At 36.1% G+C, this 17356-nt stretch overlaps 1 protein-coding gene across 1 annotated transcript; it reads right to left on the reverse strand.

The window, feature by feature from the left end:
* Nucleotides 1-3695: 3695 nt before the first annotated feature.
* Nucleotides 3696-17345, reverse strand: LOC144434223 (rac GTPase-activating protein 1-like). The gene is made up of 18 exons (XM_078122677.1): nucleotides 17319-17345; nucleotides 17100-17211; nucleotides 16017-16158; nucleotides 15216-15276; nucleotides 14421-14551; nucleotides 13379-13523; nucleotides 12649-12732; nucleotides 11843-11954; nucleotides 11418-11566; nucleotides 10214-10259; nucleotides 9551-9702; nucleotides 8535-8663; nucleotides 7764-7875; nucleotides 6980-7085; nucleotides 6540-6672; nucleotides 5917-6034; nucleotides 4905-5037; nucleotides 3696-3768 (listed from the first exon to the last, which is right to left on the reverse strand). Exons 1-18 carry the CDS (start codon nucleotides 17343-17345, stop codon nucleotides 3696-3698), a joined length of 1965 nt encoding a protein of 654 aa, XP_077978803.1.
* Nucleotides 17346-17356: the final 11 nt, after the last annotated feature.

Genomic DNA, 17356 nt, shown 5'->3' on the forward strand with positions numbered 1-17356 from the left:
CAGGTATAAGCGTAACATATGCGTACATGTGTGTATCTCTGAGCAACCTAGTTCAAGGAAAAGCAGATCGGTAGACAACGCATTGTTTACTCATTCTGGCAAATGCAAATAGACAATTAGATTTCAGTATCCCAGAGTAGCTTTTTCATACCCATAGCCTTGTTTACAAGACTGCATGACTCCCCCCCCCCCCATATTCTGAGAGTTATCCTTTCGACTCAATATCAGTTCTACTTTGTTGGGTAGGGTACACGTGGTTCTCAGCCACACTGAAGACATTTACAAAACATGACCTTTACTGAAAACCCAAAATCATGAATAAACTTGTATTGCAAAAGAATGTGGAGACAGACAAACTGATGTACATAATGGAAAGAGAAGATATCTCTGTGTGAAGTTTATTAACAACCAAATCTGTGACAAAACTTGGCAAGTATACAATTTACAATGTACTATGGCAGTAGTGGTTGGCTGATATCATTTACGTTGATATAAGAAAGTGATTGTGATTTCAAAATATAAACGTTGAGGGCGCAAGTCATAAAGAGTGTATTGGAACGCGTGTTTTCTCAGCTGTTTCTTAGTCCAAGATGACTCTTCTCCTACACAAAGCGACATGAAGGGTTGTAGGCTAGCTGTCTCCTTATCCATTCAACAATGTACATACAAACAGTCGTCTTTCTTCATGTCTGTTGACATACTTTCAAGTTACAGTAGATATCAAGACACCTCACCAGTACAGTATATAAATGTTATATTTAAGTAGACAAGGACCATACTTAAGAGAAAACGAAGCTCATACAAATTATGTTGCACGCACGCACGCATGCATGCACACACACACACACACACGCGCACACACACACAGTAATGGTAAGGTGTTCTGATGTGGCCATACACTGTAGTGGTGAGGTGTTGTCATATTTGCTGTAACATCATTGCAGTATACTTGGTTGATGGAAATAATTCAGCTTAGCAAAAGGAGATAGGATCAAGTTGACTCTATTCTACCATTACTTTTCAATGGGTAAATATGAATATATATAGATGGTTATAAAATGCTCAAAACATAACATTTCATAAGAGTACACAATGTCACTATGCAACATGCAATTCAATTAGCCTACACGGAACACTGGGCTCCACAAAATCCTCGCCAACGTCTATCGATATCTAAACATATCTAAGAACATAAAAGTACTGCAACAAATGTAACAATATACATAACACATATCTCATAGAATAAAAAAAAAATCTAACATATTGCAAGTCAAGGAAAAATAAAGGTTTTTTTTTGATCAAGTCAAATCAAGATGAAGTAGTGTGGTACCTGCATTTAGACAAAATTAGTTCGAGAATTTATAACATAAGCCCTGTCCACTTTTGAATTGAATTGGATTGAATTCAATTCTTCTGTCCCCCATGTCATATGCACTAAAACCAATTTGAAACTGTTTAGTTGATTTGGTTCAAAACAATCTCAGGGGTGGTGGTGGTGGTTTCACACCGATTCAAAGTAAACCAGTTCGAACACAAAAGCAACAGTGAATCGATTCAAATCCATTGCTCTGTTTTCTCGTAGGGACAGAAACTAGTGTTGACCCAAATTAACTGAATCGATTCAGTTTGAACCAGTTTCAAAAACGATTTAGGTAGGGACATAGTCTGTAAGGTATGCCATGATTGATGGGGTGCCCTCACATATCGGCCAACCCCTCCCCTCCTGTGTGTGTGAGTGAGAGAGGAGGCCGGTGAGGTCGGAATGTCACAATGTACCTTACAATCTAGTAGGGACAGTGCTATAAGCCTGTCTACTATACTTACTATTTGTATTATATAGTTCAAGTCGATTATAAAGTGTGGCTTCAAATGCCCTAACCCTACTAATATTTCACTTGCAAATCATACAGATTTACATGTATTCAAACTTGTGAAAAAGTGTCACACGATAAGTGGGAAAAAATAAAAATTTGGCAAAAAAAAAAAAATCAGAAGGTAATAAGTATGTTGTAAAGATTAGTATAAATTTCTGTACACATGACAAAAAATTAAGTCAGGGTTCATACACTTTCAAAGTCAAATCAAATTCTAGGACTTTCCACTAATTTATCAGCAAATCTACAGGAGTACTCAGATCCAACTGTGGTCATTTTACCGAGAGTGTTGACCAGCGAAATACATTTTACGCCACACTTACATTTTAACACATCACCAATCTAACGAACATTTTATGACTAATATCGATTGTTTAGTTGATTGATTTTCCAGGAGTTTATCTCATTTTTCCAGACGTCTGTTGAAATTCAATTAAGTGTGTATGAACCCTGGGAGTAGAGTATTGCTATAATTAAATCATATTCAAAACTTGCAATGACAAAGAAGATACAAGGTACTAAAAAATTTTTTTTATAATAGTCTACAGTTTACATAAATTTGTGCACAACATAGTCATGGATTCTTTCATCTATCAACTCTACGCTTGAGCAATCTACAATACGGTTACATTGGTCACGAGTCAACAGAGTAAATATCATAGTTTGACAAACCTTGCTACAAACTGAAAAAACTATGACGAACATTTACAGTAAAGAAGACAGATCGATTTGCGACAGAAGTTGACTATGGAGAGAACGATTGGATATACATTATGTACAAATTATGGTAAATGTTCTGCAAAAAAATCACAGGACATGTTTAGACTATAAAATCATCCAAATGGGTAAACTAAGTATAGGGTTACTGTCGTGCAGCATTACAGTTACTGGAACCAACAAAAAAAAATAAAAAAAAAAAAAATAAAAAAAAAAATAAAAAAAAAAAAAAAAAAAAAATTGACACAAACTATTTATACTGTCTACCTTTATTTGCACTTGAGAAGGCATTCATGTGTAGAACTTTCATAGCTACATAAAAAGTGGAGGGTAAATGACTTGGATAATTCATACTATTCCTTTATACTTTTTATTGTAAGGTCATAGGTCAAGGTTGAAATGTCAATGTACATGCAACTGGCCTGAAACTACCTATTTTTCTAAGAGTAATCTACACTTATCAACTAGAATAGTCATATTACATTATATATCTGTCATAAATTTTATAATCATAATCATTTGGATTAAAATGTCAAAATTGTTGAAAACCTGGCTTTAAAAAAAAGGCAGCAGTGGGTGGGGTATGTAGCTGATTGGTCACTTAAATGTACGGCTATGCAATGAACACCTGTATCAATCTGAACACCTGGTGACACTAATAGTGGTTAGAGTCTACAGCTGATTGGTCACTTAAATGTATGGCTATACAATGAACACCTGGTGACAGCTGATTGGTCACTTACAAAAATGTATGGCTATGTAATGAACACCTGGTGACAACTGATTGGTCACTTAAATGTATGGCAATGCAATGAACACCTGTAACAATCTGAACACCTGGTGACACTAGAATATGTTAGGTCCATAGCTGATTGTGATTGGTCAATTTAAATGTATGACTATACAATGAACACCTGGTGACACTAGGGGTATGTTGGGTCTGACATCCAATCAAATTCAGTTCAGAGAATGTCTTATTAGATTTAAATTGAGTGACAAAATTATTTTGTAAATCAGTTTGTTTTTGACATTTTAATCAGGAATCAGTTGAAACAGGTTTCATTGTATATGTTGCTAAGTATGGTGGTGATTTTCTAGTTGAGATCAAACCAGTTTAGGGGAGGAGAAGAAATGACGTGGTCTGCTGCTTTTCTTGCCGCTCTTTGTACTGCCAACTCTGTGAAGATGGACAAACATAATGAATGAATGAAGTGAAACCAATGTTAATTATCTATTTACCTACAATGGATTATTGCATGATGATAGGGAGGGCCTCCTGGGAGGAAGGGTGGGGAGAAAGAGAGTGAGGGATATATATATATATATATATACATGTATAGAGAGAGAGAGTGAGTGAGAGCAAGATAAAGTGAGAGATTTAGAGAGAAAGAGACAGAGAGAGAACATGGGAGTATGACAAACATATTATGTTACGTTGCAACTTTGAAATTAGTATATTGATTACAAGTGATGTGGTAAGACCCATAACAGTGTGCCCCCATCCCTAAGCCAAGTGCAACTGATACTCAACAATCCCCTGAGATACACCAAAATTTGGTGAGCCCATATCCCTCTAACTATGTCATGACTCGCACCAAAACCTAGTTATATAAATCAGACCAAGAACAGTTTGTATTTTCTTATTAGAGGCCACATCAAATAGGCTATACTATGAAGTAAGTTGCCATTTCAAATACATGTACTTTGTCATCATGGTTGAATTAATATAATGAACAAAGAAGTGATACATTTCAAGTTAAACTAAATACTTTGGGTCTAATGATGCAAAACAATGCAATAATACAACTGATTCTTAGGTATATAGTCCCTCACAAATATTTACAAAACAAAACAAAAGAAAGTGTGTCTGAAGACAAGAAGCAGATACAGATAGACAGTCAAAGTATCTAGAGAAGTAGAGCCAACAGAATCAAGATGTGGTTTAGTAGACAGTTTTTCATTTCAGAGAGGGGTAGGAGAAGTAAAATTTTTTCTTGCTGGGTTTGGAGCCAGCCCTGTCAAAGAAAAAGAAACAAATTTGATTTTACAACTCATGTGATGTGAAACAGAATCTGAGAATGATATCAGTTATGACATTAACCTTTGTAGAGAAAGTTTGAATAAAATACAACGATTTTACCACTGTTTGTAAACATCCCAAAACATATGTGCACCGGAAGAAGGGCAGCAAATGTCCCCTGAGTTTTAAGAACAAATTTCTGAGTCATTGATTTAAACATTCTGTGTTGATTTGATTCATTGGCAGTTTGATAACATTGACCTTGGATTGGAATCATGGCATCATTTACTTACCTCGGTGTAAGAGGTGTCCTTGAGAAGACTGACTTCTTGCCGATAGATCCATCTGTTGCTACCGAACTGCTGGATGATGACTTGTATGGTGTCTTGCCTGGAGTTGTCAATGGACCTAGCATACTGCTTGGTGCTGAGTTTGGGAAATAACAAATAAGATAGGGAGTTGTCAATTGTCCTAGCATACTGTTTGGTGCTGGGTAAGTAAGTAACAAATAAGATAGGGAGTTGTCAATGGACCTAGCATACTGCTTGGTGCTGGGTAAGTAAGTAACAAATAAGATAGGGAGTTGTCAATGGACCTAGCATACTGCTTGGTGCTGAGTTTGGGAAATAACAAATAAGATAGGGAGTTGTCAATGGACCTAGCATACTGCTTGGTGCTGGGTAAGTAAGTAACAAATAAGATAGGGAGTTGTCAATGGACCTAGCATACTGCTTGGTGCTGAGTTTGGGAAATAACAAATAAGATAGGGAGTTGTCAATTGTCCTAGCATACTGTTTGGTGTTGGGTAGGCAAATAACAAATAAGATAGGGAGTTGTTAATGGACCTAGCATACTGTTTGGTGTTGGGTAGGCAAATAACAAATAAGATAGGGAGTTGTTAATGGACCTAGCATACTGTTTGGTGTTGGGTAGGCAAATAACAAATAAGATAGGGAGTTGTTACTGGACCTAGCATACTGTTTGGTGTTGGGTAGGCAAATAACAAATAAGATAGGGAGTTGTCAATGGACCTAGCATACTGCTTTATGCTGGATAAGTAAATAACAAATAATCATTGAGTTTTTTTGGGGGGTGGCAGGTGGGTAAAATCTACCCAAGTTTATTGGTTTCCACATCAAAAGTGATTCTGGTGTTGTCATAGAAACAAATGTATACTACATATTGACACTATTGCACATACCCACACACTGATCATAACTTACTTTCTGGAGTTCCCAAAGAAACAAATGTATATATACATCTGTTCACACTATCACACATACCCACACACTGATCATAACTTACTTGGCTTTGATTCTGGTGTTGCCATAGCATTACGATTGTAAATAACATCGTTCTCAATGTTGGCACTGGCATAGGCATTCCAGAAGTCTTGTGGCATCTTTAACAGTTGGGCCATTACCTAACAGAGGAGGAATGAAATGTACATGTAAATACAGTAAGGGGTCTCTGATCATGTTTTCATTTATGTGTGGCAGGTGTTCCACAAACAACTAGGTGGTTTCACACTGGACAAGTTCTGTTGACTCTGAGACAACTGTAATCTTAACCCTACGTAACAAAACAAATGTGAACAACCCTGAGACTGGTTAAATTAGGCCAGGTACATGCAAGAGGATAGTTTAGAACAGACATGTCGACATAAAATTCTATTTGATGATGCCAGTAGTTTCTAGTTTCCTAAGTAGGGGTTCAAAGGGACAATTTACAAGGTCAAAGTTCAGGATTACTGCTACAAGATTGAAACAAATGGAAGTTATGCTAATAGTGGATTATTTTAATCTGTGATTTATGTCAACACTGAGTCAAGTACAAAATACAATGTGAATGGTACCCCAAATCCAGTTGATCAGTTTTGAGTGCATGTCACCTCAGAGCTGACATTGTAGTTCAGTGTAAATACATACCCTTTCTTGTTTCTTGAGGTCTGACAAGATTTCTACATGGCTTGGTTCAGCACATGCATGTCCAATCAGTGTAGGTCCAAACACCTTGGCTAGATTACCAGCTGGCATTTTACAAACTGGACTTTCAGCAACTCTGAAATATCAAGGTGAAAGGTCACAGTTGATAAAAAATGTTTAAAATTTTTTATCCAAAACTGGTTTCAATATCAATTATAGTTTATTAACTGTACTGTACATCAATGAAGTTAATCGTTCAAACTCCGACTGGATCGATTGTAACACAAAGGTATGTCTACATCTACATCGCAAATGCCGTGGTATCCTTGTCGTCACTGTACTTCAGCACTATTACAAATGTATATATCTGCTGTAAATTGATTGAACCTAGCTGGTGATAAGAGTGTAAGTACAAGTACGAGTACATGTTTATCTGTTTTTACCTTTGTAGATGTAGAATCATATAGGCCAGGGTATCTCGGTTAGGTTGTGGTAGTTCACTGATTGCCTGATACATACCAGTCTGACGGTCACTCTCATCGTACGTTTCTATAAACAAAAAAATGCATACAGTTGTCATGAATAATGTTTGACCATCTACTATGAATCACTGCACTGTGTTGTTGTGAACATCATTAGATGCACACACAGACAAGTGTTGCCAGACAGAAAACTCATCTCAGCAATTTCACACATCAGATGCTCTTCAGAAAAAAAGCTACGTTTCATCAAAGGTAGACAACTGAACATTGAAAGAAATTTGTAAATTTTATTCACATACTTTAGACGACGATTACTATTTTGGAAAGATTTGTGTTTTTTACATCTGACTATAGATCATGCTATATTCCTCATCATTTCACTTCGAATGCTACACATCAAAATTTCCTACTTGTAATGCAAACACAATATATAAACGTATTCACAGGACTTGCAAAGTTAGTACATTTTTAATAGTTTGAAAAGAAGACTCACGATATCATGAAATTCTTGTTATTTCTCATTTGTTTTCTTTGTCAACTTTGACATGCAGTAATCAATAAGAAACTTGCACACTAAGATAGTAGATTGCAATTCCTTGCTACATTTGGTCTATTATGATATAAACCATTGAAACGTACTGCAACTAGACACAGACACACAGACACTATGTTTTGACATCTGTATTTGATGACAGCACCCCCCCCCCCCCCACCAATGGGCTGTACTTTATTTTTGTTCACTCACCTGCAGCTCTGACAAAGTCTGGATGCAGTTTGAATGTAACCAACGGTTCAGTCAATCCTTGGTAGAAATTCTTGAGTACACCGCATACTACATGGATATCATTCACGTTATGCTGTAAAACAAATTGAAAACGAGTTAACTATTACTATCAGTATGCTTGTCAAGTGAACAAACAGTAGACAGTCAAGTACTTTGTAAGTTCAAAATGTTAACACAAAATGCAGATAAGCTGTTAAGTCTTTACACTTATTTTTAGACAAGGGTTCATCCTGCGCAGATACTAAACATCGACCCATTTTTAAGGACATTTTGTTGGCGAAATAATATTTTCAGCCGTTGGTGGCACTATACAGGTCATGACTTGGGAACACTCATCATATTAGTATTTGTATGTACAGTAGACGCTGGGTGCCACGGACACATGCGATACAATTTCTTTGACTTTTTGAAGGTGATTTTACCTTTTATTTGGGAATTTCAGAAAATCTTACATATTGAATAGGTACATGTATTTATCAACCCCACAAATAGTGCATTTTCAGATGAAAAGTCCACACATGTTTAGGGATTTTTTCATTAAGAAGTTACCCATTTGGGGTGGCACATATAGGGAAAAAAATGAAAGACTTGTTATTTTTGTGGTGTGCATTAGTGGCAAAGTTCTAGTTTATGTACCAAGAATTGCAATCCACTCATCAATATCAAAAAATTTCTACCACATTTTTGAAAGAAACTCTGTATAACACAACACGTAAACAGTGTGACACTTACAAGATTAGGATTGCCTTTTCCTTTCATCATCTTCTCCTTCAGTTCTTTGACTTGACGATCTGATCCAGGAACTCTATAAATACCTTGCTCTGTCAGTCCCCTTCTTTCAATTTCGTTGCAACAGTGGATCTGTTTAAAGATAATCACATCAAACGATTCAGTTACTTGTTTAAAATCGTGTTGCCCCTGACAACCGATCAATGTCACCCGATTCAAGTGTGAATGCGGTGTATCTGTGTAAATAAGAGATGGGGATTCAGTTGTCTACTGAATGTCATCATGTCATCGCTACAAAAGGAGTCGTGGTATAACTTAGTTATAGTAGGATATACAACTTGATGCTCGTGTCTCTTGTATATCTTAAGTACTCAACATAAAATGTAATGTCTGGCCGTTGTGAATCCTGAAAACTGCACATATGCAGTCATAATAGACATTGTTCAGAATTGAAATCAACATGCTTGTCATGTATCGTACGGTTTGATGCATTTTCACTATTAGTAGTATTACAATGTTTGTAATATCAACTTAACCATACAAAATATTGTAAACTTAGATTTTTTTCATCATGAGAAGATTTTGTGAGTTTACAGACTTCAGGTAGCTAACAAGGACTAAATATTTACACATTTCTAAGCCTGGTGCACTGTTTATTTAATAGAATGCATTTCAGTCACTACTTATCTTTGCATTTTTCTTTTTCCAACGAAATAAGCAAAAATAAGTCTTCAGTGAAAAGTTTGCAGTTTACAGTATTAGTTCCCTATCTTGAAAACAAGCTTGAAACACAAGACATTCTTGATAAAACTCTTGCATAATACTTTCCTGTTACTATGAAACTATTACAGGTAGATATCGGAAGTCGATAAGACTCTTAATAATATGTTTTTTACATCATACACGATGACTTAATACATTCTTTCCCATTGAAAATATAAGTTACAACTGAATTCTATCAACCCATCAAGGCTTCCCTACCAAAACTAAGGTACAAGGCAAGCTATACATGTACTTACTACAATAGCTGGAACCATAGGACTGGTAGCTGGTGTCCAATATTGTAATGATGTTATGTGACCATGTTTGCCTGCACCAGGTGTGTTAGTGGTTGGTACACAGGGTAGTGGTACAAGGTCTCTACAATCGGGGTGACATACAGCTCGACAGTCTGAAAGATTAAATTGAGGAGTATTAGTACTGTACTATTTCAAAAATCTGACACCAGTATACAAAAACAACCCTATACACTGTACTGTAGGAATAATCCCATTGAAGCATGCATCAAAATTACTTTGGCTAGAAACGTAACTGTATCTATGTGGTCAGAGGTAATATTTTACTGATTATGAAATTGTCAGTGTCATTTCATGTCATGTTACTGGGCTCCCCCAAAATTATGGTACAATAAGGTATGGAAATCCATGCAAGTTTTATCAGATTTCTCCTCTGTTACTGGGGTAAGAATTCCCATCAACATCATGCTACTTGTAAGTTATTAAAATCTGTGCAATTTTTACCAGATATCACCTTTATTTTACCAGGGTTCCCAACCTCTAGCATAACCACAGGATATACTACTACCATCACACAATACAGCCTGTTTGGCTTTCAAAGGATTTGATGTATAAACACAATTCACAACTGTAAAAAGAGTAAAAAGTCATGTATATCTCCTTTACCTTTACATTTGAGAGCAAGTTTTCCAAATCCAATTCTCTTCTCACACTGAAATGTACAACATACATGGTAATTAATAATAATAATATGAAATGTACAACTACCAGGAATGTAGATAGACTGTAAGATACGATGTGTGAGGGCGCCCCACCACGGCGTACCGTACAGACCAGGCTGTAGATAAGGGCTTGTAGTCGACAAAAACAACTGGCAACCCTGCAATATTTTGCCTGCTACTGTTTTAGGAGTTTGTTTACAATATCTTTATTCCACTGGTGGGCACATTCATGGGTCTCATTCATTGATAGTACCACCTCCTTTCATGTTTTACAGGATACTTTTAAAATTACGGATTTTTATGTCTCGCTGCAGATCTCTTGAGATATGCAAACATGCTTAACAACAACAGTTGTCAAACATGTGATCGTGGTCAAGCTTTCGCGTGTGCGATGATGTTGAGAACAAAAGTGTTGCTAAGAATTTGACACTTTCAGTTTGACCACCCTTGAGTGGTTGCTATGGATGCAATAGCTCATGCAGGATCTTGTGAGATCTGCCAAAAAACAGTTTGTTAGTTCTGTGACAACTATACAACTACAATTAATCATCATAAATTCAGCTACATTGCATATCAGTTTTACAAACAAATTGACATCATGCAACATAACGGTGCAAAACCCCCTGTTTTGTGTTACCTGATGATACCATTGTGGGAAAAAATAGAATCAACTTTAAGCCTAACAAAAGCTGCTTACACTTTTTACTGGGGAGTAAATTATGTATACAAGAAACTGTCCACTGTGTTACTGTATTTCCATCTAACTGTTATTACTGTACTAGAGTGGCAAAAACTGCTGTAAAAGTAAATTCTTATATACATACAAATTTATCAGGGAAGAACATTGCCAACTCTCACTCAAGTTTGTGAATGCAATATGTACTGTCCATTGGTACATGAAAAAAAATGAACCATTCCCTGTGTAGTATTTATGTATTTCAGTCAGAGTGAGCAGGTTGGATTCATTTGGGCTGATTGCAATGAAAACTGGAAATACAACATATCTTAAAATGTGTGCAAGTACATATAGGGCTGAAACAATGAGAATGAAAAGCGGTAGAATGAATTTTTCCACAGACTTTCATCTACTCAGCATGCAGAATGCCAGTTAAGATCCACTGTACTTGTGGTGTTGTGGTTATACTTACTGGGTTGCAGGATTCGGGTTTGATAATAGTCTTTGAACAGAAAGTGTGCGCACGACGTCCTCTGCCAACTGGTGTGCTGGGACTATGCAGACTGGTAGTAGAAGGCAGTTGATTCCTTCCTGTATGATAGTCTAGACTTTCTGTGGAATCTGTGTCAAAGTCAAGATAACATTATTGGAAAGGGGGACTGTGTTAAGTTAATGCAAGTACCGTAATGTTCAGTTCAGGATATAACCAAGATAGTATGTAAACACTGGGCAGTGAAAGTCACTCAAAATGTACACTTCAAATTCATAGATGTCATCAGAAATGCCACTCGACTGCGAGTACAATAACACCAACATTCATCAGATAGCTTATACTAACACTGCAAACTGTTGCGGATGGTAGCTGTGATGGGACTAGTTTGAGGTACATTTACTTACCAGTAGAGGGCAGTCTATATGGTGGACTGCGAACTGTTTCTATGTGGGTGGTAGCTGTGATGGGACCAGCTTGAGGTACATTCACTGTGGTAGTGGTTACTACTGATGTATCCTGCAATCAGAGAAACACAAAATATTAGACTTGATGTCCATTTATTTCTTTGAGTTTTGCAATTTTTATATATTGTCCTTTTTTTCATCTCTGTAAGCTTATTGCTACAAATACAGAACTTTGAAGTATGGGGTGGCATATTTGTTTTAACATCTAGAATGAAAACACTTAAATGACCATTATTAACAAGCTGACATAGAAACCAAATGTCAAAACAATTATAAATATTTTCAAACCTTTCCAAATTGTCCACCTCACTGTTTTAAGTTCCTACACCGATATCTGCACATGACGTTATTTCTGGCCTAGAATCTAGTTATGTGAGGATTTTGCTGTAACTTTTCCCCAACTACACCTGGCATTTTGTTAACGACCTATTGCTTTGATAAAGCTATAACCAGAAAACAGACGCAAATTCTTATTGGGCTGTTTAATTCTTCCCGCTGTGAGATGACACTATAGCGTCACCAGGTGATTAGAACCAACTTGTAGGGTTTAAGCTGTACGATGATTACAAATCAAATGTTGCTGCGGAAAATCATAATCTAATTTCAGGTTTGAATATATGGCTGTTACTCCAAAATGCCAGAATCCCCACACTCGGATTGTAGGCTACGTTAGTTCTAACTATGATGGTACACTCGATGTAGTAATTAATACTGTAAACGGGTAGATATATCATACTCATCCTTACAGCCTCAGTTTTAGAGTATGTCGACTTCTTAACTTTCTTCACAGTTTTGGCTTCCTCAACTTCAAATGGAGGTGCACTTGGTCGCTGTTGATAGAACAAAAAAAAAAAAAAGGCTTGGAATTAACTTTTTCACTTTTTGTAGTCACAGTGGACTGCCACTTTCTGCAATTTGAAGCTCAAGAATGACAACCCAATAGTTCCCTACATGCATTCTGCACTGAAAACAGGATGATACCCCCATTGGAAATAAGTCTGTTGTCAAAATGATTTCACCTCTGTCTATCTTCCACCTCATGATCTGCTAAATTGTTAGTCACACAAGCAGCAGTAGCCTGACTGGGTTACAAACTGCAAATTATTTTTACCCCATGACAAAACCTAGTAGTCTGTGGAAGTGGGACTATGGTTAATTTTGAACCCTGGAAGACTATTGTGTGTGTGTCTGTGAGCATATCTATGTCATAATGTGACAATGTACTTAGATAGTGTGACAAGGAGAACACTTTCTTGACACTTTCAAAGCCACCTTTACTTGTCAACCACTGATAAACTGATCTTCTGATCACATGCTACAAAAACTATGAAATTGGTTGCATATGTGTTGACAAGAAATATCAAAACCAAAAAAATAACCAAGTGTAAAACATAATACTATCATATTTTGAGTTGCATTTTCCCTCTTTTGTTTACGTTGGGTATAACCTTTTCACTGATTTTTTTTCATACCTACCTTTTTAGATTTTGTTTCTGATTGATGTCTACTCCACTGTGTACCATCTCTGAGGTATGAGATATCGTCTAAGTCTTCCTCTGTGTGCTCATAACTGATATCTGATGCTGACAACAAATCAGCAGATTCATCAACAGTTGATAACCTACGAACAGACAGACAGACAGACGGACAAAGTTAGGTAGTGAGATCAATAATTCAATATAGTGTGGTGGTGCTTTGAACCATTTTAGTTCTCATCCGACAAATGTGATTTTATTTTTAATGGAATCTGTTTTGTACTCCTAAATACAAATATTTCTAAAAAAAATATCTAATACCATGGATAATTTAAGGAAAAAATCCACAGGCACAAATGTACTGGGAGTTGAACAACTGGTAGTCTACCTCCACATCAGATTTTTAAAGAGATTGTAAGTGTTTCTGATGACAAAATAAATCAACTGAAATTTTACAAATATAGTTTTATAACTTGACAGTACATTAATAGATACCATATGCATCTATTGTCAAACCAGGGTGTCTATATTACAGTAACTTAAGTCTTCAAGACCACCTAGTTTACACATGAATTATACTCTCCAACAAAGCATACAGAACATGGCAGATGATGGGTGTAATAGCTGTAATTGCAGTATTATTCTTCAATCTCACAACTAACAATATATTCACTGTGTTGTTCAAATACCTAATAATTAACATGCATAATTAGACACCACGCATGTTAATTAGGAGTCTTTAAATACTACAACATACAACAATCAGTTGGAATCTTGAATGTGTTGAGGGGTGTTGCTTTTTGAGTATGAACCCAAAAATAAATTTGACTGGATTTGTAGTATTCATATTCTTTATACAGCTACACAAACTATATTACCTATTACAGTGATTCAATACTGTTTAGGGTGTATGATATTATGAGTAACTCATTATATATAACAAAACCGTTGACCCCCCCCCCCCCCCCCCCAAAAAAAAAAAAAAAAAAATCTAAAAAACTTGCCGTTCCAGTTGCAGGTAGTGCACAGCATTAAATACTTACCTCTTGCTTGGTGTATTTGCCCGTAGGTTTGTATTACTAAGAAAGATAAGACTTTGTCTTTCCTCTTCATTCAACATACTCATTCTGTTTCCATCATTCAACAATTCTCTGACAAGAGCTAACTGCCTATCCTGGTAGATGTCAATAAAAAAAACAAGAAACACTGTGTCAAGAACATTTGGGTTGATATTTGTAAAACCAGTGAGAAATTTCTGGCAAGCTGTCGGCTTCTCAAAAAAGTATGTTGTGTGTATTGGTTAAAATTTTAGTACTCAGTGACAAATTGCCATACCTGTTACACAGTTATGACAACTTGACCTAAAATACAATATATAAAAAGTTACTGTCAGTGTCAGGTAAAATCTACCCGAGTTCCCCAGGCATTTTACCAGGGTTTCTGACCAACATTATCGGTACATGACAACATGCTCTGCAAATTTTACCAGATTTCTCGTTACCGGGGTTCCCAGACGACTTAACAAAAACACTGCATTGCCATAAAAAAATATGGACACATTTTTTTCTTCTCTCTCGATAACAACAAACTTGAATTGCATCATGATCTGTCAGAGATTATTTTATTTCTGGCAAATCCGCAAATTTAAATATTCAAATTTAAATTATTTCCTTGTGGATGTTTTGATAATTTGTCTATGACCATACCCAGTTATCAGGTTCAGAACATACATTGAAAGTAAATTTATTATACATGCATGTGGTGTATCAATTATAAAAGGGTACAGAAAGACCGACATGCCAGTACAAGACTTACAAAACTTGTCAAAGATGACTTACCATTGCATCTCTATTCAGTTCACTCTTCTGTCTTTTCTTTAATTCTATTTGCAACTGATTCCTATTTTATAAAAAAAAAAGAACGACATTGCAATTAAAGTAAAGAAGAGCGAGTCTACAGTATATTTTACATGGGGCTAAAAAGTAAGCAATGTTTTCAAGAGCTTTCAATAACACATATGATTATGATATCGTACTATGTTGCACTATAAAAAGTATGTTTTTTTTTCTTTTACATATAATGTACCAGGTACCTAAAGGGTTAATTTTCAATCCCAGGTTAGCACATTAGTGAGTACTTTGCCTGGTAAACATTTTCTAATCCTTCAAGGTTACCTCTTATGACCAAGTACAATAACATAGATCACTTACGTTTAAAAACCCCACAAAAACATAGGTTTTATGGTGCAACATAGAACGATATCACAAGGTCTTGAAAACATAATTACATTGTTGGCTTTACATCCCCACGATAATAGTAGGCAGGCATCTCTGAAAGTTTTTTTTCTTTCAAGTGGCCACACACATACAAACGTACCAGTGCAGGCTCCATAGGCTGACACAGACATTTATTGAGTTCCATGTATTTGCCGTAGTTTTGAAACTCTCAATGTTTACAGTATCTTGATCATAGGGTCATTAGAATTAGATTCACACAACTGAGGAATTGCTATCATGCACTTGTGTAATCTACCATATCAAACACTAATAGATTTAGTTTCTGTTCTTCTTAGCTTGATCATTCAAGACTAAAAGTAAACTGAAGCATCAATTTTTACCAGAATCATATTTACTACTCACCTGACATGTTTGAGAGTGATTTCATAGGTATCTTTCTCTGCCTGCAATTTACCTAATTCTTGTTTCAGCTGGGCATTTTCAATTTCTGATTCTAGCCATCTCTTTCTACAGTCATCTTGATGCTTTGCAAATGTCAGAAATTCTACAGTACAGGATGAGAAAGGAAATGATGGGATAAAAATTCCCTAATAATCTAAATGGTTCTGGAGCCCGTCACAATCTGCATCAATTTATCAAAGTCTTTTCCTTAGAGCAGGCACACATGTAGTTTAATAATTCTGTGTTTTTTCTCATGACCCGACTGACCCTGTGTTATTTCAAGCTGACGAAATAATAAAAACTAGTCCCTCTGCGACATAATTGGACAGAAATCACAACGTCACTGATTGGTAACGAAAAAAGGATTCACAGCTTCCTTCGGACATTCAGGCTGTTACAAAGTACAATTATCAATAAAAGCACATGTATCACCAATATGTACAGTGTACTGGATATATTTAACCTTGAAGTAATTATACTGACAGTATAATTACTCCAAGATTTAACCAACTGACCTATCACAGTATCAGTTTACAATGTAAAGATGTTATGAGAAATATAGGAATGGCTTTACTAGGGCCACTCTTAAATTCTCTTCATCAAAGGCTAGCCATTTATATTTTACTCCTGGATACATATTGGTGAATATTGACTCTGTTTAGATAGTGTCTATGTCAAGTTTTGAAATAATACAGTGGTAGCCCTGGCTTTCAATTTTATAACTGCAATAATTGTAGCGTCTTGCTGCGGTTTTGATGTTTTTTTCGTCTGTTTTGGTGACTTTTTAAGTTTTAGTGTTTAACCCGCACCTAACAGCACCGTTAGGTGCGGGTTAAACACTAAAACTAAAAGTCACCAAAACAGACGAAAAAAACCCTCGAAACCGCAGCAAGACGCTACAATTATTGCAGCTATCAATTTTAGAGATCCTCGTTAACATATAGTTGGCAATGATTTGAAAACGACTCAAGTTTCTTCTTGACCAGGCTATGAAATTGGTCCATTATTGATGTCAATATTTAATATCAAATTCAGATATCCTACCTGTTTCATCACCCTTGCATGGTATTGACGTACATCGTACAATATCATCAAAGGCAGTCATCAAACTGCCGTATCTACCACTCATGGTTGATAATGGAATGTCTTCCAATCTCTGCACGACAAGAACATAAAAAAATAAAAGGGTTTGATGTACTAAACGTCGACTTCGTATCATTTGTTGTGTCGCTGAGTTATCATCACATGACACACGTTATTTACCTTTGCATTCACCATAGATCCAGGCATTCACTAATGTC

The sequence above is a fragment of the Glandiceps talaboti genome, chromosome 4, assembly GCF_964340395.1.
Source record: "Glandiceps talaboti chromosome 4, keGlaTala1.1, whole genome shotgun sequence".
Classification (NCBI taxonomy): Eukaryota; Metazoa; Hemichordata; class Enteropneusta; family Spengelidae; genus Glandiceps; species Glandiceps talaboti.